This window comes from Globicephala melas, chromosome 1 (genome assembly GCF_963455315.2).
Source record: "Globicephala melas chromosome 1, mGloMel1.2, whole genome shotgun sequence".
NCBI classification, from domain to species: Eukaryota; Metazoa; Chordata; class Mammalia; order Artiodactyla; family Delphinidae; genus Globicephala; species Globicephala melas.
This window is the reverse complement of record NC_083314.1, coordinates 169,509,003-169,532,775: the sequence shown is the minus strand read 5'-3', so window position 1 is coordinate 169,532,775 and position 23,773 is coordinate 169,509,003. Positions and strand designations below refer to the sequence as shown.

General features: G+C 48.3%; 1 protein-coding gene across 4 annotated transcripts; it reads right to left on the bottom strand.

The window, feature by feature from the left end:
- Positions 1-522: 522 nt before the first annotated feature.
- On the bottom strand, positions 523-17,399 carry HMGCL (3-hydroxy-3-methylglutaryl-CoA lyase). Of its 4 annotated transcripts, none has more exons than XM_030875047.2 (10): positions 17,298-17,372; positions 15,300-15,428; positions 12,890-12,973; positions 10,966-11,073; positions 10,157-10,271; positions 8,195-8,343; positions 5,591-5,654; positions 3,946-4,134; positions 2,484-2,609; positions 523-1,281 (listed from the first exon to the last, which is right to left on the bottom strand). In XM_030875047.2, exons 5-10 carry the CDS (start codon positions 10,250-10,252, stop codon positions 1,180-1,182), a joined length of 726 nt encoding a protein of 241 aa, XP_030730907.1. In that variant the 5' UTR covers positions 10,253-10,271; positions 10,966-11,073; positions 12,890-12,973; positions 15,300-15,428; positions 17,298-17,372; the 3' UTR covers positions 523-1,179. The 4 variants fall into 4 exon arrangements, with proteins under 4 accessions (XP_030730907.1, XP_060165593.1, XP_030730853.2 ...); XM_060309610.1 differs by having other exon boundaries at positions 10,157-10,252; XM_030874993.2 differs by lacking the exon at positions 15,300-15,428 and having other exon boundaries at positions 10,157-10,252; positions 17,298-17,399.
- Positions 17,400-23,773: the final 6,374 nt, after the last annotated feature.

Here is a 23,773-nt window from a genome sequence, read left to right as displayed (position 1 = left end):
TAGATAAGATGGTTAGATTAGATAGATATTTTTTTAAAAAAATACCGCTAAGGGAGCCCTAAAACTAAAACAGGAATTATAGCGCCAATTGCGGTCAGCCTGGAACGGTTTGCACGCTGCCTACCATAATAGTACGTTAGAAAATGGTGTTCTGTTTTTGTTTAAAATAAAGGGAGGGCTAAGGAATGATGTGTATAAAGGCATGACATACTGAATGATGAAACCCGAGCAAAGGAAGAAATGCACACGTGTGTCCCACAGCCTGAGTGCCCTGGGCCTGCCCGAGTCCAGCAAGGACGCTGACAGGCAGGAGAGGCTGAGGTCCCGAGAGCTGAGTGTGCCCAGAGCTGCACCTGCCCAGGCCCAGAGGACCTTGTGCAACAGCCCAGGTCACAGAGCCACGAGCCTCAGAAACAACCTCCCCAGGGTGCTCTGGTCAGCGCTGTCATTACCATCGACCCCCCCAGTTCTCAAGAAGGGAAAGAGGGAGAAAATTCAGAGATTAATAAACTGAAGTCTGTGTTTTCCTCTTAGAGGAAATGTTGAAACGATGCTTTATTCTCTCTTCCCTATGTACACACATCTGTACAACAGAACACTGGAATGGTTATGTCATTAAACCTTTAATTACATAAGCTGCTTTCAACAATCATGTTCAAAGTGGAGATTTTCCAGAGGTGCTGGAGTTGGCAGGTGGCCACCACAGCTCAGCCCTCACCCCTTCACCAAATGCCCTCTGCCAGTTGAGGGAAAAATTCCTCCCTGCCCCTTTGCCCTACAAAGTCAGTGAGCGATGGCCCCGAGGATATGGCAGCATCAGGCTGTGCAGAGTGGCCAACTGGCAGGATTCACCCAGAGATGAGACTTGAGGATCAACCCAAGTCAGAGAATTGGGTTCCCAAGTGCCTTTAGGCATCCAACTCCTGGGCCTTTGGGTCCATGGTGAAGGGAGACCTCCAGCTGCCCAAGTCTCTTACTCATACTCAGGTCAGGCAGGGAGGGCCTGAGGCCAGGCAACTCCAGTCCACCTCCTTTCCGCCAGGAGAGATCTAGGTGCAGAGCTGGCAGTGAGGTGCCTACTCCTGTTGATTTCATTCCCATTTCCACATGCCCATCTGTGAGTCATCCACACATGTCCCTATTCCCACACAGTCCCCAGGGCTTTGGGGGGCAAGGGGCTCACAGTTTACAGGTAGCCTGAGCCACTTTGGAGCTGGTTCTTCTGTTCAGGGCTTGACAGATAAAGGCCCCAGCTTCCAGGAGCTTCTGGAGGTTCACACCCTTTGAGAAACAAGTTAGAGGATGCAGTAAGTCACGACATGCCCTCAACACCCAGGGAAACATCAGACTGGACAGAAAACTGTGTAAGGGTGAAGACAACCAGGCCCTTGTTCCTCTGACGACGGAATACCAGTTGCCTGTGAGGTGGTGTCCTCATGGCATGTGGGGTTCTCCAGCTCCAGAGTCTAGCACAGGCCTGGCCCACCGTGGTCAAACACTGAATACTGAAGTAAGGACCGTGAGGCAGAGAGAAACAGGAGTAAAAACACCAATTAAGGGCTTCCCTGGTGGCATAGTGGATAAAAATCTGCCTGCCAGTGCAGGGGACACAGGTTCGATCCCTGGTCTGGGAAGATCCCACATGCCACGGAGTAACTAAGCCTGTGTGCCACAGCTACTGAGGCGGCGCTCTAGAGCCCGTGCTCCGCTACAAGAGAAGCCACCACAATGAGAAGCCCACGCACTGCAACGAAGAGTAGCCTCCGCTCTCCACAACTAGAGAAACCCTGCAACGTAACCCAACGCAGCCAAAAATAAATAAGTGAAAAATTAAAAAAAAAAAAAAACACCAACTAAAAGGGCCACACTGAAAACCTCTTGATAACAATAGCTATTTACTGATGTGTACTATCTGCTTAGCTCTGGGCCAAGCATTCCACATTTTCTTATCCTCATAATGACTCTGTGAGATAGGTGCTGTTATTATTCCCATTTCCTAGGCCCAGAGCTGTGAAGTAATCTGTCAGGTCACACAGCCTGTGAGTGACAGGACTAGGTTTTAAACCCAGTTCTGTCTAATCCAAAAGCACAGATGCTACACTGCTTCCAACCCACACTGAGGGCCCTTACTGACTCCGGCAGAGCCCTGGGGGGCTAATTCTGCCGCCCTCATTTTTCAGAGAACAAAACAAAGGTCCAGAGGAAACTGACTCGCTTCAGGTCATGGCTTTACCCTTTCAGGGCTCTTTCCCTACACCCCCGTGCCCCCTCACACTGAGGGCCTGCCTCCTCGTGGCCTCCATCTGCCACGCTGTTATCCCAAAACATATGACAGAACGGCCCTAATCCCTTGGCACCCTTCTCTTAACTGCACCAGCACCACCACAAAAACCCTGAACAAACCCAGCAGCTTCTGTCTTCCGGCTTTAGGCAGAGCTCTGGTCAGTTCAGGGCTGCCGCCACCGGGAGGCAGGTGACATTACCGTGTGAACGCCCAAGCCGGCCAGCATGTAGACCAGGTCCTCGGTGGCCAAGTTTCCTGATGCTCCGTGTGCATAGGGACAGCCTCCCAGTCCCGCCACAGAAGAGTCCACGACACTCACTCCCATCTGCAAACAAGGATGGTGAAACATGGCTGTCACTGTGGGGACCAGAGCCTACAAAGCCGGTTCTTGTAAACCTACCATCTGCTGCCTGAAATTCTTTGGCTTATGATTCTGTCGACGTGAAAATCCCACTGAAAGAAACTGTTCCTCTTTTTAGTTCCTAAAACAGTGTGAGTCTTTTATGCTACACTGTTTCCTCTGCCAGGAATATCCACCCTCCTTCCTTTCATGGTCAACTCCTCACCTTCTCCTTCTCAGCCTAAAAGCCACCTCCTCAGAGGGGCCCTTCCCGATCACCGACCTAAACTAACCCTCTCCCACTGTTGAGGTTTCAGACCCCTGTGCTTACTGTGTTCACTCACCCCCGCTCCCACTCCCTCACCCCACATCAAGCCTCTAACTCCACAGGGGCCTATCCCATTTCTCTAGGTCAGTCGCCCCACTTTCCTAATATGACTGTTTCACTTTCTCCTCTCTCCTTAAACCTCAACTCTGAGAAAACAGACCCAGAAGGTAATAGAATCATCTGGCTTAAAGACATGAGCCTCAAGGAGGTAACATGAGAACTAGAAAGAGGGGAAAAAATAAGGTGGCCCCGGATAGCTCTAGCTAACCTAAAGACAACCGGCTGGACTCGGACTATCACTACAGCAAGGCAGCCTGTGGTCAGACACTCGGAAATTTCCGTCTAAGGGGCTGCTGGGCCACGGGACCCTCATTCTGGGCCAGCCCGCAAGAAGCAAGCCTCAAAAGAAACCCAATCTGAGGTCTTAGTCCAATCTTTGGGGAACAGCATTAAAGGTTCTCCCTCTGAGTGACCTCTGCCTCCCTCCCTACTTCCTGCCCGCTCTCGCTACACACAGGCACACGCACGCGCACTCACAGCCCTGTGTGCTAGGGCGAGGCCGGGGCACCTGAGTCCTCCCTGACCCCACCTTAGTCTTACAATGCAGTGCTGCCTGGTCACCTTTCCGCTTCCCTTTTTCAACTGCTTAACTTTCGTGTCCTTCAGGCCTCCCCTGGCGAATCCTCCCTGGCCTCCCCAGCTGGGACTGGGGCCTTGCCGAGCCCCAGGCTTCCTCCCTGCGTGGCATCTGTCACAGTGCATTAGGACTGTCACCTGATTCTCGACTGTCTCTCCTAACAGACAGATGCAGGCACTTTTAGGGCAGGGTCACGTGTTTGTGTCCGCCATGGCCAGCCCGCGGCCTGGCACACAGGTGTGGGCCTTCAGCACAGTGAACGCTTGCTGAAAGAATAAACGAAACATAGCTGTCCTGCCACCATACCCTTCGGGAGAATGGACATGTGCCTCTACTCTGGGACATGCCCTGATTACCTGCAGGGCCATCAAGGTGTTGGCCAGGGCCTGGCCATAGGTGTCATGGCAGTGGACAGCCAGGGCAGCCACTGGCACCTCATGCATGACAGCGGACAGCATATCCTTCATGGTCCCAGGGGTGCCCACGCCAATGGTGTCTCCCAGAGAGATCTCATAGCAGCCCACCGAGTACATCTTCTTGGCAACCTGGGGAAACAAGCAGGCGCTTGGAGGACCCCAGATTCCTCAAGCCAGGGGTCCTTAGCCTACGCAGAACACCTCCACGTGTGAGACGCTAAATTCCTACCAGACCACAGACTCCTTACAACTTTATGAGTGGGAATGACGATCCTCCTTCTACTCGTCAGGAGACTGGGACGTAAGGAGCAAAGCTGGCCACTGGGCGCGGGCCCTGGGGCCCCAACCCCTGTGCTTTCCTCCTGTGTGTGCTTCAAACTCCATCCAGTCCTCCACTTAACCACCTTCACACACTGTGTCAGACCCAGGGACCAGAATCAGTAGAATTGATTCCTTTCGCGTAGCTCTATCCTTGGTAGGAAGATGTGTGAAATCATGGGTCTGGGGTGCTAGTTATATATTTTTAAGAGAAGTACATAACTATTAAAATTTTTAGAAGCGCATTTGTCAACCCCTAAAATCACTGCAAAACCAGAGCAGTATATGCCCCACCTGAGGAGACGCTGCTCCACACTGCTGTGCTGGAGAAGGGGGAGGAAGGTGGAGGTGGGGTCAGGGACGTGGTGATACTCAACGGTGGTCTGATGGATAAAGAAATCGGTGAGCCCCCTCCGCGACTGCCCATGTGGGCAGAATGACAAGGAGCCATGGCAGCCAGTGGGCGGCAGAGGGTGCAGCAGAAGCGGCAGGCTCGGGAGTGACATGATGCTGAAGTGAAACCCCAGTTCCGCTGCTCACTAGCTATGGGACCTTGGCAACGGACCTAACTTTCCTGAGCTTCAATTTCTGCTTCTGAAAAACAGTGACGAGCCTTTGCAGGGATACAGGGAGGACTGGCGGCAACAGAAGGCTGAGATTCTGGACGACAGCAGCCACTCTCAATAAGCAGTTGCTACTGTTAGCAATGCTCATTTCCGGGTGCTACCTGGTGTGTGGGAAGAGCAAGAGGGCTTTAGAGGTACGCAGATGGGAGTTGAGACCTGGTTTCACCATTTGCAACCTGCATGGCAAGTTAGTCTGTTTCCTCAACTGTAAAATGGAATAACGATAACACCAAATTTGCTGGGTGCTTTTGAGGACAAAATGACATAAGTTCTTGGGCTGTTCAAGTTCATTTCCCGCTCTGTGTTATTCTCAGAGGATGTCAATGGCCTCTCCAACCACTACAAGGAACCCCTCTGCAGAGGATTCTCACCTCACATCACCTGTCCACTGACCAGACTGGAAACTGAGTCAGGGGCTTTCACCCTGGGGTAGAGGGCAGGGGCTTCGGAGACTTCATGCCAGGCTAGGAGGTGGCCCTCCAGGGGTGAGCACAGGGCTGTGCTCTCAGAGGGGCTTAATGAAGGAGCTGGGCAAAGAAATGAAATCCGTGACCCACCATGAAAGTGTGGCGAGAGCAACCTATGCACTCAGGGGCAGGCACGGGAGCCAACGTTCATGAAATCCACCCCCACACACACACCTCAGCTACTTTAGCCGGGGAGATCTTCCCTTCGTAGGGGCATCCGAGCACACAGGAGACGTACCTGTGGGAAAACAGGGAGGATTGGTGTCAATGCCCCCGGGCTCTTTGGTCAGCAGAGCTGGGGCAGGGTGGCTGCTTGACACACATCCCTGGTTAGCCTGCACCCAAACCTGAAGCCAGGCGGGAGGCCACGGGCCTGGCTGAGAGGCTAACTCAATGCCAGCGAGTGGGCGAAGGCAGTGCTGCTCAGTGCCAGGAGCGGGCAGTGCAGCGCCACAGCAGGGAGGGCAAGAAACTAACAGGCCTGTAGTTCAGGAAGCAGGCGACACACAGAGAGGCAGCCAGGCAACCAAGGGGGAGGAGAAGCTAAAGAGGGCACTATGGGCAGCCAGCGGAGCCGCATGGAGTGGGGCCATGCTCGGGAGAGGACTAAGGACGGGTGAAAGCGAAGCGGGAACGAAAAAGCTGGGCCAGCCGAGGGCCAAGGGACCGGCTGCTCCGGCTGAGTGGCCAGAGGGTTCAAACACTCATTTATTCAACTGATATATACCGAGCTGCCCACAGTGTGCCAGGCACTGGGGAAGCGCAGTGAGGAAGACTGAAAAGATCCCCACCGCCACGGAGCTTAAGGTTTCAGGTAGGGAGACAGAGATAAAAGAGTGATCTAGGGCTTCCCTGGTGGTGCAGTGGTTGGGAGTCCGCCTGCCGATGCAGGGGACACGGGTTCGTGCCCCGGTCCGGGAAGATCCCGCATCCTGCGGAGCGGCTGGGCCCGTGAGCCATGGCCGCTGAGCCTGCGCGTCCGGAGCCTGTGCTCCGCAACGGGAGAGGCCACAGGGGTGAGAGGCCCGTGTACAGCAAACAAACAAACAAACCAACAGTTTAATAAGGGAAGGACATAATCTCAAAAAGTGACGTGCTATGAAGGAAAGACAAGGGAAGTGTGACAGGAGCAACCAGAGGAGGCCAACAACAGTAGGATGGCCCAGGAAGACCTCTGTGAGGACGCGAAGCTGGAGCTGAGATGGGGGGAGAGCCGTGTTCCGGGCAGAGAGAAGAACCAGTGTAGAGTCCCTGAGACCGAAGAGTAGGTGTGTTCAAGACACAGAACAAAGGACAAAACAGCTGAGGTATGGGCAGCAAGGGGCAAAGAAGTACAACATGAGGTTGGAGAGGAGGCCACCGGCCTGATCGTGGGGTCTTGCGAGTTACGGTGAGGAGTCTGGATCTTGGGTGTAGCCAGTTTCTATGTCCACCCACCCATTCAGGCTGAGGCTCCATTAAAACCTTTTAGAGTCTTACAAAGTACTCTGCATATTATGAGGCATAATAAATGTCTGCTGGATAAATACATTTCAGACTCAAACATCTCAGTGTATTTTTCCATCTTAATCCTTCTTCTTACTCTCCAATCACTGCTGAGCACAGAAAAGCTAAAGGAATACTGAGGAAAGAGCACAGGCTTGGGAGTCAGGAAGACCTGACATGCCCTTGCTTCCCCATCCATCTATCCGCCCGTCGGTTCCTGAGCACCTACTATGTGCTAGGCCCAGAGCTGGGAGAGGGAGTACAGCAGGGACTGAGGTGGGCTCTGCCCTCACGGAGAGCAGAGTCTAGTGGGGGATGGGAGGCAGAGGAGAATTTAACAAGCAGGTAAGTGCTTTGTTAGAGGATGTTCAGGGGACTCTGGGAGCCCAGAGGAGGGACACCAACTCCACCTAAGGGAAGAGAAAGCTTCGTGGAGAAACTGGCATCCATGAGAGGACCTGAGATGAGCAGGAGTTAGCCCTGACAAGTAGGATGTAGAAGGAAGAGTGTCCTGAGTCTACAGAAAGCACGTGCAAAGGCCCAGAGGCAGGAGAGAACTGGGCCATGTGACAAATGGAAAGAAATTCCAGCTGGCTGGAATGCAGTGTGCTGAGGAAGCAGGGCCAGAAGAGGGATGTGAGCTGCAGAGAGTGACGTGAGCTGCAGAGAGTGACAGGGGCTGAAAAACGCAGGGGCTTGTAAACCACGTTGAAAGTCTGGAGTTGATGAGTCACTGACAGGTTTTTAACCAGGGAGTGATGTGATCAGATGTGTACTTCTGAAACAGCATTCTGGCTGCAGTTTGTTGTGTGACCTTACAGCAGACTCTTCATCCTTCCTGAGCCTCAGTTTTGTCATCTGGAAGTGGGGACAGAGGCCTCCTTGCTGGGCGATTGTGAGGCTACAATTAGATAATACATGGACAACGCCTGTCACTACTGCTATTAAAGACGTGATGTCGGAGACGTCTTAGAGGCCGAGGGGATTCCTCAGGGATGTGTGAAGAGTTGGTGGTGGAGCCAGGATTAAACTGACCTCCACAAACCCTGTTTAGTGTCTGTCCTGCTAGATTCCTCTGGTGAACTGACCCAAAAATCAGGTTTGGAGAAAGCACTTGCCAGGATTTCTTCTGACCAAATTTACTTGGGAAAAGATGTCTGGGTGTGGAGCTTGGGCTGCCTGCACCCAGGATAAGGAGTCTGTGAGGCATGGTCACTGGAGTTAGAGCCTGGCCCTATTCCAGAATGGTACTGAGGAAATAAAGAGAGGCAGCACCAATGTGGTCAGACTCACCCCCGCACAGGGATACTGGCTGCCCGAGCTGCCTTCAAGATTTCGTCAAACCGCTGCACACTCTCATCTATGGAGCAGTTGATGTTCTTCTTGCTGAAGAGCTCGGAGGCAGCTCCAAAGACAGCCACTTCCTTGGCTCCGGCAGCAACCTGCCAACGGCCAGGTGAATTCCTTTCAGCATTTTTCTCTTCAAGGAATACCCACACAGAGTGGCAAAAACCTTTGTCTAATGGTGAATTTTATGATATATGAATATTATAAGTTGATTTGTGTCCTTCCCAAAGACATGTTGAAATGCTGACCCCCAGTACCTCAGAACGTGACCTTGTTTGGCAATAGGGTCACTGTAGATGTAATTAGCTAAGATGAAGTCATATTAGTCCCTCTTCCCTTATATGATTGCGCCCATGTGAAGACAGACACAGAGGAAAGGCCACCGAGGGGGAAGCAGATACTGGAGTGACGCACCTAAAAGCGGAGGAACACTGAGGATTGCCAATCATCACCAGAAACTAGGAGAGAGGCGTGGAAAGATTCTCTCTGAGACCTCAGAGGAACCACCCTGGGCTTCCCTGGTGGCGCAGTGGTTAAGAATACACCTGCCAACGCAGGGGACACAGGTTCGAGCCCTGGTCCGGGAAGATCCCACATGCCACAGAGCAACTAAGACCGTGAGCCACAACTACTGAGCCTGCACTTTAGAGCCCCCAAGCCACAACTACTGAGCCCACACACCTAGAGCCCGTGAGCCAAAACTACTGAGCCCACATGCCTAGAGCCCATGGTCTGCAACAAGAGAAGCCACCATAATGAGAAGGCTGCGCACCAGAACAGAGAGTAGTCCCTGCTCGCCGCAACTAGAGAAAGCCCACGCACAGCAACGAAGACCCAACGCAACCAAAAATAAATACATAAATAAATTTAAAAAAAAAAGAAGGAACCAACCCTACTGACACCTTGATTTAGGACTTCTAGCCTCCAGAACTGTGAGAGAATACATTTCTATTGTTTTAAGCCACCTAGTTTTTCCATATTTTATAATGGCAGCCCTAGGAAGTTAATACAGTGAATTATATCTCAATAAAAAAGAAGCCTTGGCCTTCCCCAAGAACCAACACTGTTGCTGCAGTCACCATCCTGGAAGTCACTCCTTTTTTTTTTTTTTTTTGCGGTACGCGGGCCTCTCACTGTTGTGGCCCCTCCCGTTGCAGAGCACAGGCTCCGGACGCGTAGGCTCAGCGGCCATGGCTCACGGAGCGGTTTTTTGCGGTACGCGGGCCTCTCACTGTTGTGGCCCCTCCCGTTGCAGAGCACAGGCTCCGGACGCGTAGGCTCAGCGGCCATGGCTCACGGGCCCAGCCGCTCCGTGGCATATGGGATCCTCCCAGACCGGGGCACAAACCCGTGTTCCCTGCATTGGCAGGCGGACTCTCAACCACTGCGCCACCAGGGAAGCCCTGGAAGTCACTCTTAAAAGAAGCTTTTTGCCTAAATTCGGAATCAACATCTCCAATGACGTTCTCATGTAAAATTATAAGCAAGTTGACAGATACTAGCAACCACCTTTAACTCTTGTGGAGAGCTCAATCACCTTTCTTTAAAGAGGAGATGGGCAACAACAACAAGAGCTAACGTTTATTAAGCACTTATCTTCTACCAGGCTCTTACTAAGCAACTCATGTGCATCCTATCTTCTGAAATCCTCACAATGTTAGGTACCATCATTAACCTTATTTTATAGGCAGAACCTGAGGCTCAGAGAGGTTTAGCAGCTTGTCAAGATCAGAGAGCTGGGAGTGGCGGTGCCAGGACTGCCCCCAGGTCTGTCTGACGGTGCCCATTACTGCTGGAGACAAGTCATTCAGACAGAAATCCTGGGACAGGGACTGAGCCCAGGGACAAGACAGAGGCCAATGCCATCAATCTCATTTCAGGGGCCCCCACCAAAAACAGGTCTCTTACCGCTGCCTGGAAGCCTTTGAAATTTGGGGTCAGCACTGGGTAGCTGATGCCGGGAAATTTCTGGATGCCCTTCATGACTTCAGCGTGGTCAGCCATCTGAGAGCCAAAGGAGACACTGCCAAGTCACCACCAAGGGCAGGCAGAGTTTAGGTAGAGAAAAATGTTTTAGCACAAAATCTCTGTTCTCCAGGACCCTTGCAGAATGAGTCCTTTTGCAGAGCTGAGTCTCCCCAACGCTCTTACTGTTTGTTTGACTGCTGATGAGCGAGAAGGCTCCTTGGCCTGGGTGAGATCCCCAGTCTCTCCATATGGCTAACACTGTCAACTCGACATAAGGAGCAACAGCAGCAATGGTACTTGTAGCCATTTGCTGAGAATGTGCTCCGAGCCCGGCACTGTGCTCAGTGCCATGCAACTCAGTTGGAACAGGATCTTTCTTCCCACTTGACTATCTCTGTGAAGCAGGAGTCGTCAGTCTTTCCCCTTCACAAACGCAGAAGCCACACCTCTAGACAGGCCTAGAGATTCTAGACTTCTTAGAGCCAGAAGAGACCTGAGAGGTCATCTTGAAGCTGGAGAGGGGAAGGCCTCACCAAGCTCACCATGCAAGTCGGGGCAGGGCCCAGACTGAATCCAAGCCACCTGCCTCCCGGGGCGTGCTCTTTAGCTGCACATGCTACTGTGAAGCACAGAGAGCTCTCAAAGCCAGAGACCTGGAAACCTACGTTCCTGACTTCTACTGACTTGCAGGGCAAGTGCAAAACTTTACATCCCTCTCATCTGAGACATGCCTGAGGGCTGGGGCTCACCTGGGGAACCCATTTGGGAGACACAAAGCTGGTGGCTTCTATAACAGGGAGTCCTGCTTCGGAAAGCATGTCTATCAGTTTGATTTTCATTGGAGTAGGTATAATATTCTGTAATGCAGAGAAAAACCAGAAAAGACAGGTTGGCAAAGTCAGTAATAAAATGGTCTCAGAATGCAGCCTGTTAGTTCAAAGCTTTTACTACAGCAAGCACTTCACTATCTCAACTTTCAAACACTATCATGAATTCACATGTAACCCTGGCCAACAGGTGCAGAACAAGGCTTGTCTTCGAATTCTACAGATAGCATTTTGCAGTGGAAGCAGTTTGTCACTTGAAAATGAGTTAATACTGACATGGAGACAATATTTTCCTGTCATACAGGCTTTTAAACTAAATTTTTGTTGCTTTATGACCCCATCATAAACAAAGTGCCATGGCCTGAAAGGGCAGAGATGACTAACCTTCTGGGTCCTATGAGATGTGGCCTCCAAAGGGTCACACCATCCCCTTCTGTCTCTCAGCTGGCACAGGAGCTCATCCTCACATGATCAGCCTACTGCTTCTCTGTCCCTTACCATGTCTAGCTGCTCACCAGACTCTGTGGACTCCTATCTCCAAATCTACCATCATTATCCCATGTATGTTATGGCATGGTCACAGTCACTCTACCAATTCCTCCCACACAGGAATCCTTCTAAAACGCAGTCTCCATTATCTCACTCTCCTGCTCAAAAGCCTTCCATGGCTCCCTAGTACTTACAGGATTAGGTCAAAAATCCTAAAAACTCCAAGTCCTTCTCGCCAGGCCCTTCCACCCCCAATTTCTCTCCCACTGCTTTAATTTAATCTATTCCACAAGTAATTTTTGAGAGCCTTCTATGTTCCAAGGATTGTGCTAGGAGCTACAGATACAGCGGTGAGCAGGACAGACATGATCCTGTCCTCAGAGCGCTTACAGCTTATTGTTTCCAACCAACACTCACTATTAAAGGTAGGCTGATCATGCTTTAAAAAAAATTTTTTTAAAGAGGTTTTCTTATTGAAAAAATAATTAATACATGATTATTTCAGAAAAACATCCCAAAAACAAAAGAAAACCACCCTTAAAACCTCCCAGAGATAACACTCTTAATACCCTGACAGGTAACTTTCTAGATCTGTGCAGTCTAGTACATTAGACATGAGCCATACGTGGCTATTTAAATTTTAATTAATTAAAATTACATTAAAAAATTCAATTCCCAGCCACACTAGTCACATTTCAAGTGCTCAACAGCTACAAGTGTCTAGTGGCTACTGTACGGGACAGCTCAAGCCTAGAACACTTCTGTCTTCACAGGAAGTTCTACTGGACAGCACTGTTCTATGATCCTTTTCTAGGCAGGTGCTCCCACACATATATAAACTTTTTTGTTTCTTACACAAAAGTATAAGATTAAATATATATATATATATAGACACTATCTTATAATCTGATTACATCTTAATATACTCCTATATTATTAACGGCTTCACAATATTCCATTTTATGAAGTCATTAATGTATTTGAGTTATCTTTCCTCCTACTGAACATTTAGGTTGTTTCCAACTGTTCTGCTGTTACAACAGAGTTTTAAGGAACATCCGCAAGGCTAAATCTTTGCATGTGACTTTCATGACTTCCTTTGGACAAATCCCCTTATGTGCAATTGCTGGATCAAAGGCACGCCCTCACCTTCCCTCTGCGCTCCCGCAGCACTTACCGTCCCCCCCAACCCCCACAGGGCCTTAAGGTGGACCCGGGGTCACAACACTTGTGGCTGAACTGTCACAGGTGCCTGCCTGGCCTCCCCGACCCGGCCCTAAGTTGGGTATAGTTCTGCACCCCCCACATGGAACTCTCGAAGCCTGCAAAAACTTTTTTGGTTGATTTCCAGCCTTACCTTTTCATTTTGTAGTCCGTCTCGGGGACCAACTTCCACAATTTTCACTTGCTTTGGGAAAGTACCCACAGATGAAGTGCTAACCTTCGGTTTAAAAGAGGAAACAAAAAGTAACAGGAGGAAATTGTCACAATTCTCCAGGGGGGCAAATCTGAAAGAATGTATCCATCTTCACTAATACTGAGACAAGAAGCAATATTTCTCACCCTTTAATTCACATTTGCTCTGTTTTAGAATCAAGAACAACAAAAAAAATTCACTTAGAAACAGGAATAGAATAAGACAGCAGTCCCCAACCTTGTTGGCACAAGGGACTGGTTTCGTGGAAGACAATTTTTCCACAGACTGTGTGTGGGGGGGAGGGGATGGTTTCGGGACGATTCAAGCACATTACATTTATTGTGCACTTTATTTCTATTATTACATTGTAATATATACTGAAATAATTATGCAACTCATCGTAATACAGAATCAGTGGGATCTCTGAGCTTGTTTTCCTGCAACTAGATGGTCCCATCTGGGGGCGATGGGAGACAGTGACACTTGAAGTGTGTGGCTTATGTCCAGTCTACTCCATAAGATGCAGTTTGTCACTTGCCACTCACTGATAGGGTTTTGATATGAGTCTGCAAGCAACTGATTTATTATGGTCTCTGTGCACTCAAACCTCTCTGCTAATGATAATCTGTATTTGCAGCTGCTCCCCAGTGCTAGCATCACCGCCTCAGCTCCACATCAGATCATCAGGCATTAGATTCTCACAAGGAGCGAGCAATCTAGATCCCTCGCATGTGCAGTTCACAGTAGGGCTCGCGCTCCTATAAGAATCTAATGCTGCCGCTGATCTGACAGGAGGCGGAGCTCAGGCGGTAATGGGAGTGATTCGGAGCGGCAGATGAAGCTTCGCTCACTTGCCCACCGCTCACCTCCTGCTGTGCGGCCTGGTTCCTAACAGGCCACAGACCGATGCTGGTCCATGGCCCGAGGGTTGCGGACCTCTGGAGTAAGTGATTCATGCTCCCAGTACAGGGCCATTTCCAACTCTCCTTTAGTCTAGACCCATTTCCAACCACCTGACAGTTGAGCATTTAGGTTTTTATTTTTTTTAATTATTTTTTTAAAATATTTATTTAGTTGGTTGCACTGGGTCTTAGTTGTGGCTCACCGGCTCCTCAGTTACGGCATATGGGCTCCTTAGTTGTGGCATGCATGTGGGATCTAGTTCCCTGACCAAGGATCGAACCCGGGCCACCCTGCATTGGGAGTGCGGAGTCTTAACCACTGCACCACCAGGGAAGTCCCTAGGTTTTTTTAAACAAACCCATTTGTGCTCTCAAACACAGATGTCCCTAAACAGAACTTTAATTACTCCTAAAGCCCAGTCCGACTTGAGTCTTCCTATCTCAGTAAGAAGCATCACATACACCCTGTTGCCTAAGCCAGAAACTTGACTCATTCCTTCCCCACTCACCATAGCCTATAAGATTCTTCTCATCTGACTCCTGCCAATCTCCGAGAACTCATTACTGGTTCCTACTGTTCTGCACTCACCCCTCAGATGGGTCACTATACTCCAGACCCACCAGCCTTTCTCCCATAGCAGGGCCTCAGGGCTTACAGTTCCTCTGCCCAGGATGCTCTTCACCTGGCCCTTCCCACATCTGGCTCCCTCTTATCTTTCAGTCATAGATAGGCCCCTCTGACTACCCTTTGTAAAGCTGCCAATCCCCTCACCCTCATTATTTTCTATTTCAGGACTATAATGACTCCCTTGAGAGCACTGCAAATAATGCCTGCTCAATGATTCCTCCAGTAGAATGTATGCTCTATGAGCGACTCTGTCGTAACCTCCACTTCCTCTCACGTTTGACACTGTGCTTGGCACAAAGGAGGCACTCATTAAATAGTTATTAAAACAACAGATAAATGCATGAAGGGCATACCTGCCCCAGAGGAGGGCAACTACTGAGTGTGGTGAGAAGCAGTCTTGGACTTTGTGGGGTTGTGGGGATGGACGGGGCTCTGTTCTCTTATAATCATAGGCTGGGTGATGACAAGGAGAGTGAGTCTGAGAGGAGATAAAACCTTCAGCAGTTGAAGACATTAAAAAAAGGCCCCGAGTCTCCTCTGTGTAAAGTCTGTCCTATATAAAGTCCTCTATGGGAAATCTCCCCCTCCCCACCACCACCGAGTAATACAAGGCTTTTTTCCCCTCTTTCCTCTATTCTTCTTAGTACTACTTAATACTGTTTAAATTAATTACATTTTACCAGATTTGCTCTGGATAAACATATTGCAATGGGGCAAGGGGAGAGGGGTACTGGGAATCTGACAAGGATCCCAAATTCCTGAAACCCTTAAGGAAGGAAATATTCCCAGCTATGAATCAGCTGGAACTTAAACAACTCACCTGAATTGGCTTTGATTTTAGCCAGTAAAGCTTCCTAGAGACTAATGGATGTCAATAGGCTAGGTTGGAAGGTCCCTGCAAGTTGAATATCCCTCCAAAAGGTATGTTGAGCCTCTGCTGTACATTACCCTAAAAGGATCGCACTGGAATGTAAGCTCCATGAGGCAGGGACTTTGTTTTATTCATTGTTATCTTTCCAAGGCCTTGCTACCTAATATGGGCTCAATAAATAACCAGTGAATGTTGTTGAAAGAATGTAAAACCTGTTTCCAAGTTCCTTTTATGAGAACAGAATAAACTCAATTCTACTTCCTTCCCCATAACAACACTTCATACTAACAACAAAACAAGCATTTACTATTATTGAAGCATTTACTATTTGCCAGGCACTTAAAAGAGCCTTTTACATATTAACCCATATTATCCTCTCAACAACCTTATTAGGTAGGAACTATTATAATCCCCATTTTACTGTGAGCAATCTGAAGTCCAAGGAGATTAAGTAATTTTCCCAAGGTCACATGGTTAGCTAGTCACTGAGCTCGTATCTGAACCCCGCAGTGTGGATCTAGAGCCTATGCTCTTAACCCCTAGGCCATGTTGCCTCTGCCACCCTTCGGCCTCCCCCAGTCTTCTCTCGCCTTGGTTAAACACCCAATTCATTCCCTCTGTAAAGTTCTGCATAGAAATAATCCCCTCTAACCACACAAATCCTGGGCCACAGCCTCCTGAGCTATGGTACCTTTATCAACAGCTAAAACTGACTAAAGCCCAGTGCTAACTTCCAGACATCAGCACCTCATTTAGTCCCTACATGACAGGAACTATCACTATTCCAATTCCATAGAGGAGGAAACAGCCTCAGAAAACCCCAAATCACACAGGTAGGAAGTGAGGAAGTTTGGATTTAACCGTCTGGTTCTGACATCAAGTCTGTGTAAGTTACCCCATGGAGGGAGGGCCTACTACCAGCATTTCATTACACCAGGAATTTTTTCAAATCACATTTACATCCACCATCTCATTTAATTTTCTTAACTTTTCAAGCTGGACTTACTGGATTTATTTGCAATGAGCAATCGGTGGGGGAAGGTGGTCTAGTAGACACTGAAGTGGTTTTCTGAGAGGGGCCCCTAGTGCCAAGGCAGTGTAATTTTTACCAGTTTAAACTCCTCCTAAACTCTAAGGCAACAACTGAGCAATCATTTACTAAGAGCTAGAGCAATGTTAAATGCTTTACTTACGTTTTCCTTAATCTCCAAACCAACCCTGAGGTAATCTTTTCTCATGTCATAGATCAAGAAAACCAGGGTTTAGAGACCTGTCACTCAACCGCAAAAGTGGCTTCAGTACCACTGGGACATCTCAGCTCGAGCTTTACCCAACACAATGTATTCAACCCTTTATACAATTAGGTCTCCTACACTTTCCTTCCACTCACTGAGCATGGGCGAGAGGTGGAAACACCAGGATCAAACTGGCCCAAAGTACAATTCCAAGGGAATCACAACTGGCCACACGCGATCTAAGTCCTGCTCAGCACGCTGGGATAGCTCGCCAAGCGTCCCCAAATGCAACAAGAGCTGGAAATGGAGACGGACGGAGGGGGATGACCTGGGTTTCTCCACTCGAACTGGCAGGGTAATCATGATTTTCCTTAATGAGGGACTTGGGGAAGTCTGAAGCTCAGTTACAGGGAGACAGATGCCAGGGTCACCAGAAAGAGCCTTGGCCAGGGAATGAGGACGCCTGGGATGGCGACCCAGGTCTCCACGACCCGGGCGAGTCGCTCCCCATCTCTGGGCCTCAGTTTCCCCATGCCCCTCAAGGGATTTGGACGAGTCAGAGAGGGTCCAAGATTCCAAAGCCCTCCCAACCCTCCTGGCCTGATGAGCTGTCCGGCTTCGCCTCTCAGAGAGCAGCCGCTATGGGCCAAGCCCCCGACCCTGACCATTACGGTGCCTTCAGGACCGCCCCTGGGCGGGCCGGGGCACTTACAGCCCGGAGGGACGCCAAGCCCACCAGTCTCCACAGTGGCGCCTTCTTCACTGTCGCCATCTTCACCCAGCTTCCCCGGCGGCAGCCCAGCGGAGCCCCACGTGACCACCGACAGCCAGGTGGGCGGGGCCCCGCCTGTGGGGCGGGGCCGCTGGAGCGCCGTGATGACGCCCTACGCTGGCTCCGTGCCCAGTCTGTCTACGTTTTTATTTCTTCTGGGCAGTGCTTCCCTAGCCGTTATTTATGCGCGCCCTTTGTGTGCCAGACGAAGTGAGGCGCTAGGACTATAAAGATGAACAAAAATTAACCAAAGTCTCTGACTTAATGGGTTTGTAGTCTGGGAGATGTGGGAAGACAGATATTAACAGTCACACGAATAGTTGTATAATTACCTTCCGCATTAATAAGATGAAGCATTACTATTTGCCACCCACTGTTCTGAGTTATTTGCATGTATTAACTCATTCATCACGATCTTCAGGACTTAAATGCAGGCAGTCGACTCCAAAGAGAGAAGCATCCTTTGATTGAAGAATGAGTAAAATTTACCCATGTAAAGAGGATACAAGAAAAACTTTCCCGACAGAGCATAGCATATGCAGAGGACCCGAGGCAAAGAAATTGAATGCCCAGAGCAGTGTTTTTCAAGATGTGTGTTGTACCTCATTGGTAATAATATCAATTTAGTGGGTACTTTTTCAAAGAAATAGAAAATATCAGAGTACATTGTATAAGTAGTAAAGCTAGGTACTGTACTGCTTTACAAAACTTTTGTTTGTTAATGCATAACAAACTAGGTTGCACTATAAAATAAAATTCTTTCTGTAGGCTGCAATTAGAAATGTTTGAAAACATTGTTTTAGAGAGATGAAAAGAAGGCCACAATGACTGGAGAGCCGACAGGGAGTTAGAAGGAGTCTTCCTACTAAGACGGGAGAGATTGACAGGGACTGTACCACAGGGCTTTGGAGAACACGTTAATAACAGCTATCCTAATAGCAATGCTTTTGAAGGATTTTAAGCAGGAAGATACGATCAAATTTGCATTTTGTAAGTAGTTACTGTGGTTACTGGGTGGGTGGATATCCAACTAGTAAGTGCACTGACTGGCATTCTCAGGAGAGGGAGAGAAGGCACTGTCCCTGTTTTCAAGGGACTCAGATTTTTAGCTAGGGAGAGAACAAGACATGATAAGGGTTTTGTTATGCTTCCACAGCACCAAAAATTTTCTCCATCATAACAGAGCACTACTGACAGAATCCTCAAGCCTGCAGCTAGAGGGCTGAACTTGACCCCAAAATACTAGTATGACATTTAAAATAAATATGACATTTGAGACTTGTACACTGAAAAGTACAAACCATTGCTGAAACTAAAGAAGACATAAGTGAATGAAAAGATATCCATGTTCATGAATTGGAAGATTTAATGTTGTTAGGATGTTAATACTACCCAAAGGTGATCCACAGGTTCACTGCAATCCCTATTTAAATCCCAGTGATGGTTTTGGCAGAAGTAGAAAAAAAAAATCCTACATTTCATAAGGAATCTCAAGGACCTTGAATAGCCAACATGTTCTTTAAAAAAAGAACCAAGTTGGGGCTTCCCTGGTGGCGCAGTGGTTGAGAGTCCACCTGCCGATGCAGGGGACACGGGTTCGTGCCCTGGTCCGGGAAGATCCCACATGCCGCGGAGCGGCTAGGCCCGTGAGCCATGGCCGCCGAGCCTGCGCGTCCGGAGCCTGTGCTCCGCAACGAGAGAGGCCACAACAGTGAGAGGCCCGCGTACCGAAAAAAAAAAAAAATCCAGAAATTAGCCCTTGCATATATGATCAAATAATTTTCAATAAGAATGCCAAGACCATTCAATGGGGAAAGAACAGTCTTTTCAACAAATGGTGCTGGGAAAATTGGATATCCACATGCAAAAGAATGAAGTTGGATCCTTACCTGATGCCACATACAAAAATTAACTCAAAATGGATCAAAGACTTTAACTGGTTGTTCACTGTGGTGCACACAATACCAGGTACATGTCTGGCACTAAGTAAATATTTACTGTAAGAGTAATACTAGCAAATGTATGAGAGTCGGCCTAGGGTCAGCTGCAGTTGGAATCTTATTTTAATTCAAAATGTGAGAAAAAGAACAACTGGAAAACTCCAAGTAAGTAGAATGAAGGCTAAAATAAAAGGTAGAAAATTAAATGATATAGGGAAAAAAGTTACAATTGAGAGGGAATCATCCAATTAAAAAAAAAGAAAACTGGCTTTTTGAGACTAATAAAATTGACAACATTGTATAAGCACATTGATCACACACAAAAAAGCCATGAATAAAACAAGAGGACAGAATTAAAGATACTGCACTGTTTAATATACAAATTTATGGACAATAAATCTGAAAACTTTGTTGAAATGAATTTCCTGGAATATTGTAACTTTAAAAAGTGGTTTGAAAATAAAAGAATCTCCCCACATCCACTAGGATGGCTATAGTCAAAAAGACAGAAAATAAGTGTTGGTGAGGGTGTGGAGAAATTGGAATCTTTATACATGACTATATAAACGGTGAATATAAATGGTGCAGCTGCTGTGGAAAACAGTTTGGTGATTCCTCAAAAAGCTAAACTTAAAATTACCATACGATCCAGCAATTCCACTCCTAGGTATATACCCAAGAAAGTGGAAAAGGAGGAACTCAAAGAAATAATTTATTCATCAGTGTTCATAGCAGCATTTCTCATATCCCAAAGGTGTAAACATTTCAGGTGTTCATCAGCTTGTGAATGGATAAACAGAATGTGATATATATGTACAATGGAATATTAGCCTTCAAAAATCCATTTGACCCAGTAATCCCACTCTATATACTCAAGAGAAATAAAAACATATGTCCACAAAAAACTTGTACACAGATGTTCATAGCAGCCTATTCCTAATTAGCTGGAAAGTGTAAGCAACCCAAATGTCCATTCAGTGATTAATAAGTAAATAAAATGTGGTGGTGTGCCCATACAATGGAATATTATTCAGCCATAAAAAGAAATAAAGTACTGATATGGGTTACGACATGCATCGACCTTGAAAAAATTATACTAACTGAAAGAAGGCAGACACAAAAGACCACATATTGTATGCCTCCACTTGTGTAAGGTACCTAGAACGGGCAAATTCACAGAGATAGGAAGTAGATTCGTGGTTAGCTAGGGCTGGGAGGGTGTTGAGGGGAGATGAGAGTGACTGCTAAAAGGTAAGGGGTTTCTTTTGGGGATGATAAAAATATTCTAAAATGGATTGTGTCAATGATTGACAACACTGTGAATATACTAAAAGCCACTGAATTGTACATTTTAAATGAGTGAATTGTATAATGTGAATTATATCTCAATAAAGCTGTTTTTTACATGGCAAAAGCATAATTAATAAATAAATTGAGGGAAAGTCCCTGAGATGACTGATGGTAGAGTCCATTGGGCCTCAGAGGCCCAGTCCCACCTTTCCACCTGCTCGAGGTTGACCGGCTGGGTCTATGGTCCAAGAAAGTCCCCCCAAGTGCGGTGTCTTGGGCCTGGAAAAGGTCTCCTCGGCTGCACCACACGTCCCCTGGTGGTCACTGTGGCAGGATTGCCTACCTTCAGAAAATTCTCAGCCCATTAGCAGACTATGGGAGTCACTTTTATCAGTTTTCTAAGATAAGCACAGTGAAAAAATACTTTGATGGCAGATGGGAGGACGTGGCCTCCCGAAGTCCCCGGCTGAAAAGTCCAGACATGCCTTGGGCCAAAATTTTGTAAGGGGTTCAATCCACTCTTCACTGCAAACTATCCAGTCCTGGCCTGGTAATCCCAGCACTGAATTATTTGAGACATCTGAATTGAAGGCAAACCCAAGGAGTTCAACTTACTCCTCTCCACTGAGATAAATCCTCCATAGTAGATTTACTAAGGATATTTGATATAATCTAGAAAGTTTAAGAGTTGGGGACACACCTCGAGCTTCCATTTTGTAAGGGGGTCCATCCACGTGGTTGCACAGCAAACCATCCTGGCCTGTGACCCTCCACTGAGCTATTCCACTGAAAGAAACAACACACCTCAGATCTCGATTTTGTGAGAAGTCAGATCTACTCATCTCCATTGTGAGCATTCTGGAATCTGGAATCCTGTCCCACAGTGTGGATTTACTCCAGACTTTAAGATGCAATCTAGAAGTCTTAGAGTTGGAGACATATTCTGGGACTTGAGTTTGTAAGGAGTTGGATCTCCCTGTCTCCAGTGGAACTATCCTGGAACCAAGCCCAACAGCGTGGATTTACTCAACACATTGCATGCAGCCCTGAAGACAGAGTTGGGACCATTCTTTGGGATGAAATTTATAAGGATTTGGATCTACTCTTCTCATTAGAATCATCCTGGAATCAAGCCCCGAAGCATTCCAGACGTTCCGTATCTACTGGAAAATTTACGAGTTGAGGACACACCTGGGGCCGTGATTGTGCCAGGAGTTGGATCTATTTGAGGATCCACCCAACAGGATTTACTGGGAAACTTCCATATAATCAGGGAGACTGGGGTGCCAAAGCGTCCAAAAGGTCTGAGATGCTGCCTGGAGCCATCTTGTTGCCCCGCCATCTCCTTCCGGTGGGAAATGGCGGTTGGAAACTTAGAGAAGTTGGAACTTCGGCTGTTGAGTCTCTTGCACAACTTTTGCTAATTTTGTTTTAGGTATTTCATATCTTTTGTTAAAGTAAATGGAATTGTTTCATCGTTTTCTAGTTTCTGGACTGTAGGTATGCAATTGCTTTTTATTGATGGATCCAAAAACCTGCTAACGTATCTTATTAATTCTAATAACTTTTTTTTGGCTATGCCCTGAGGCTTGCTGGATCTCAGTTCCCCGACCAGGGATTGAGCCAGGCCCTGGCAGCGAAAGCCCCGAGTCCTAACAACGAGACCACCAGGGAATTCCCCTAATTCTAATACTTTATTTGTATATATTCTTTGAAGTTTTCTATGTGAATAATCCCATCGTCCAAGAACAATGACTGCGTGGTTTCATCCTTTCTGATTCTTACGCCCCTGATTTTTTTGCTTGTTTTACTGCATTGATTAGGACCTCCCAAACAACATTGAATAGTAACAGTGAGGCTTGGCGCCCCATCTCACTTCTGGTTGGAAGAGCTTTTTTCTAAACATCATGTCTTTAAGTATCATGTTTGCTGTAGATTGTTAGTGTTACCAAAAGCAAGTCGTGTGCCCGATGCACAGTGAGGCCAAACAATACCTAAACATCAGAGTTTGGAACAGAGAAAGGTTTATTGCAGGGCCATCCAAGGAGACGGCTGGCTTATGCCTTAAAAACCCTGAACTCCCGAGGAAAGCTTTCAGCAAAGCCCTTTTATGGGAAAGGTGAGGGAGGGGCGTGGTTAGCTGTTGCAAACTTCTGGGGTCAGATCCTTTGTTCTTGAGGTCAGGTCACGATGTTCCTATAAACCTCCACTAAAACAAACGTTAGCAAATACCAATCAGAAATTTGAACGGAGAGACCGAAGCTGGTGAAGCTGTCACCTTAATGGCAGTGTCCATATACTTCGGTTGCTGAGGCCTCCATGGACTGCAACCCATGGAGACTGCTGCCACCATTAGGTCAAGGGCTGGGCCCAGCCAGTGGGCCGCGTGGCAAGGGCTCTGGAGTTCTTCAGGACACAGCCCTCAGCCAGCCCTCCGGGCCTCCCAGCTCACCCGCAAGCCTGAGGCCGGGAGGGAGAAGGCCGATCCTCCTCTCCCTGCGCTCTCTACCGTGATCACTGCCAGGCTGACCGTTGGCGGAGCAGAATCTCCAACTGCTGCACAACAACGGTCTCGCGCTAATGGTCGTGCGCCAGTGGGCGCTTGCCAACGGTTACGCACCCGTCCGCCCCCATTACAGTGGCAGATACACCTGCAGGTCAGGCTCTCGAGGCCGACTGGGCACAGGCCTGTGCTGCCTCCTCGCCTTCTCCCCGGCCGCCTGCTTCACCCTCCTGTTGTAGCCATCCCTGCGGGGAGCTGAGCAGGAGTCACGGATGGCCAGGCCAGGCTGAGGGCAGTGGTGGTGCGCGGGGCAGTGCATGACAGGGCGAGCTGGCTCCGTCGGATGTGGTGCACGAAGCTGTGGCTCCTGTCCAGCCCCCCGCCAGGCTCGCAGCAAAGCCCCGGCCCGGGACGCGGCACTGCTTCCTTCTGGAGCCACGGTGCCCGGAGCCGCCGCTGCCTCAACGGCCCCAATGGCCACCCTTCTGCCCCATATTCTTTTCCATTATGGTTTATTACAGGATACTGATATAGTTCCCTGTGCTATACAGCAGGACCTTGTTGTTTATCCATTCTATATATAATAGTTTGCATCTGCTAATCCCAAACTCCCAGCCCATCCCTCCCCACCCTCCCTCCCTCTTGGCAACCACAAGTCTGTTCTATATGTCTGTGAGTCTGTT

Coding starts and splice junctions, on each gene's coding strand:
- HMGCL (XM_030874993.2), bottom strand. CDS start 17,357: ATGGCGACAGTGAAGAAGGCGCCACTGTGGAGACTGGTGGGCTTGGCG. Junction 4,135..5,590: donor CCCCGGCTAAAGTAGCTGAG/GTGTGTGTGTGG, acceptor TTGTTTCCCCAG/GTTGCCAAGAAGATGTACTC. Junction 2,610..3,945: donor ACACCTTGATGGCCCTGCAG/GTAATCAGGGCA, acceptor CCTTGTTTGCAG/ATGGGAGTGAGTGTCGTGGA.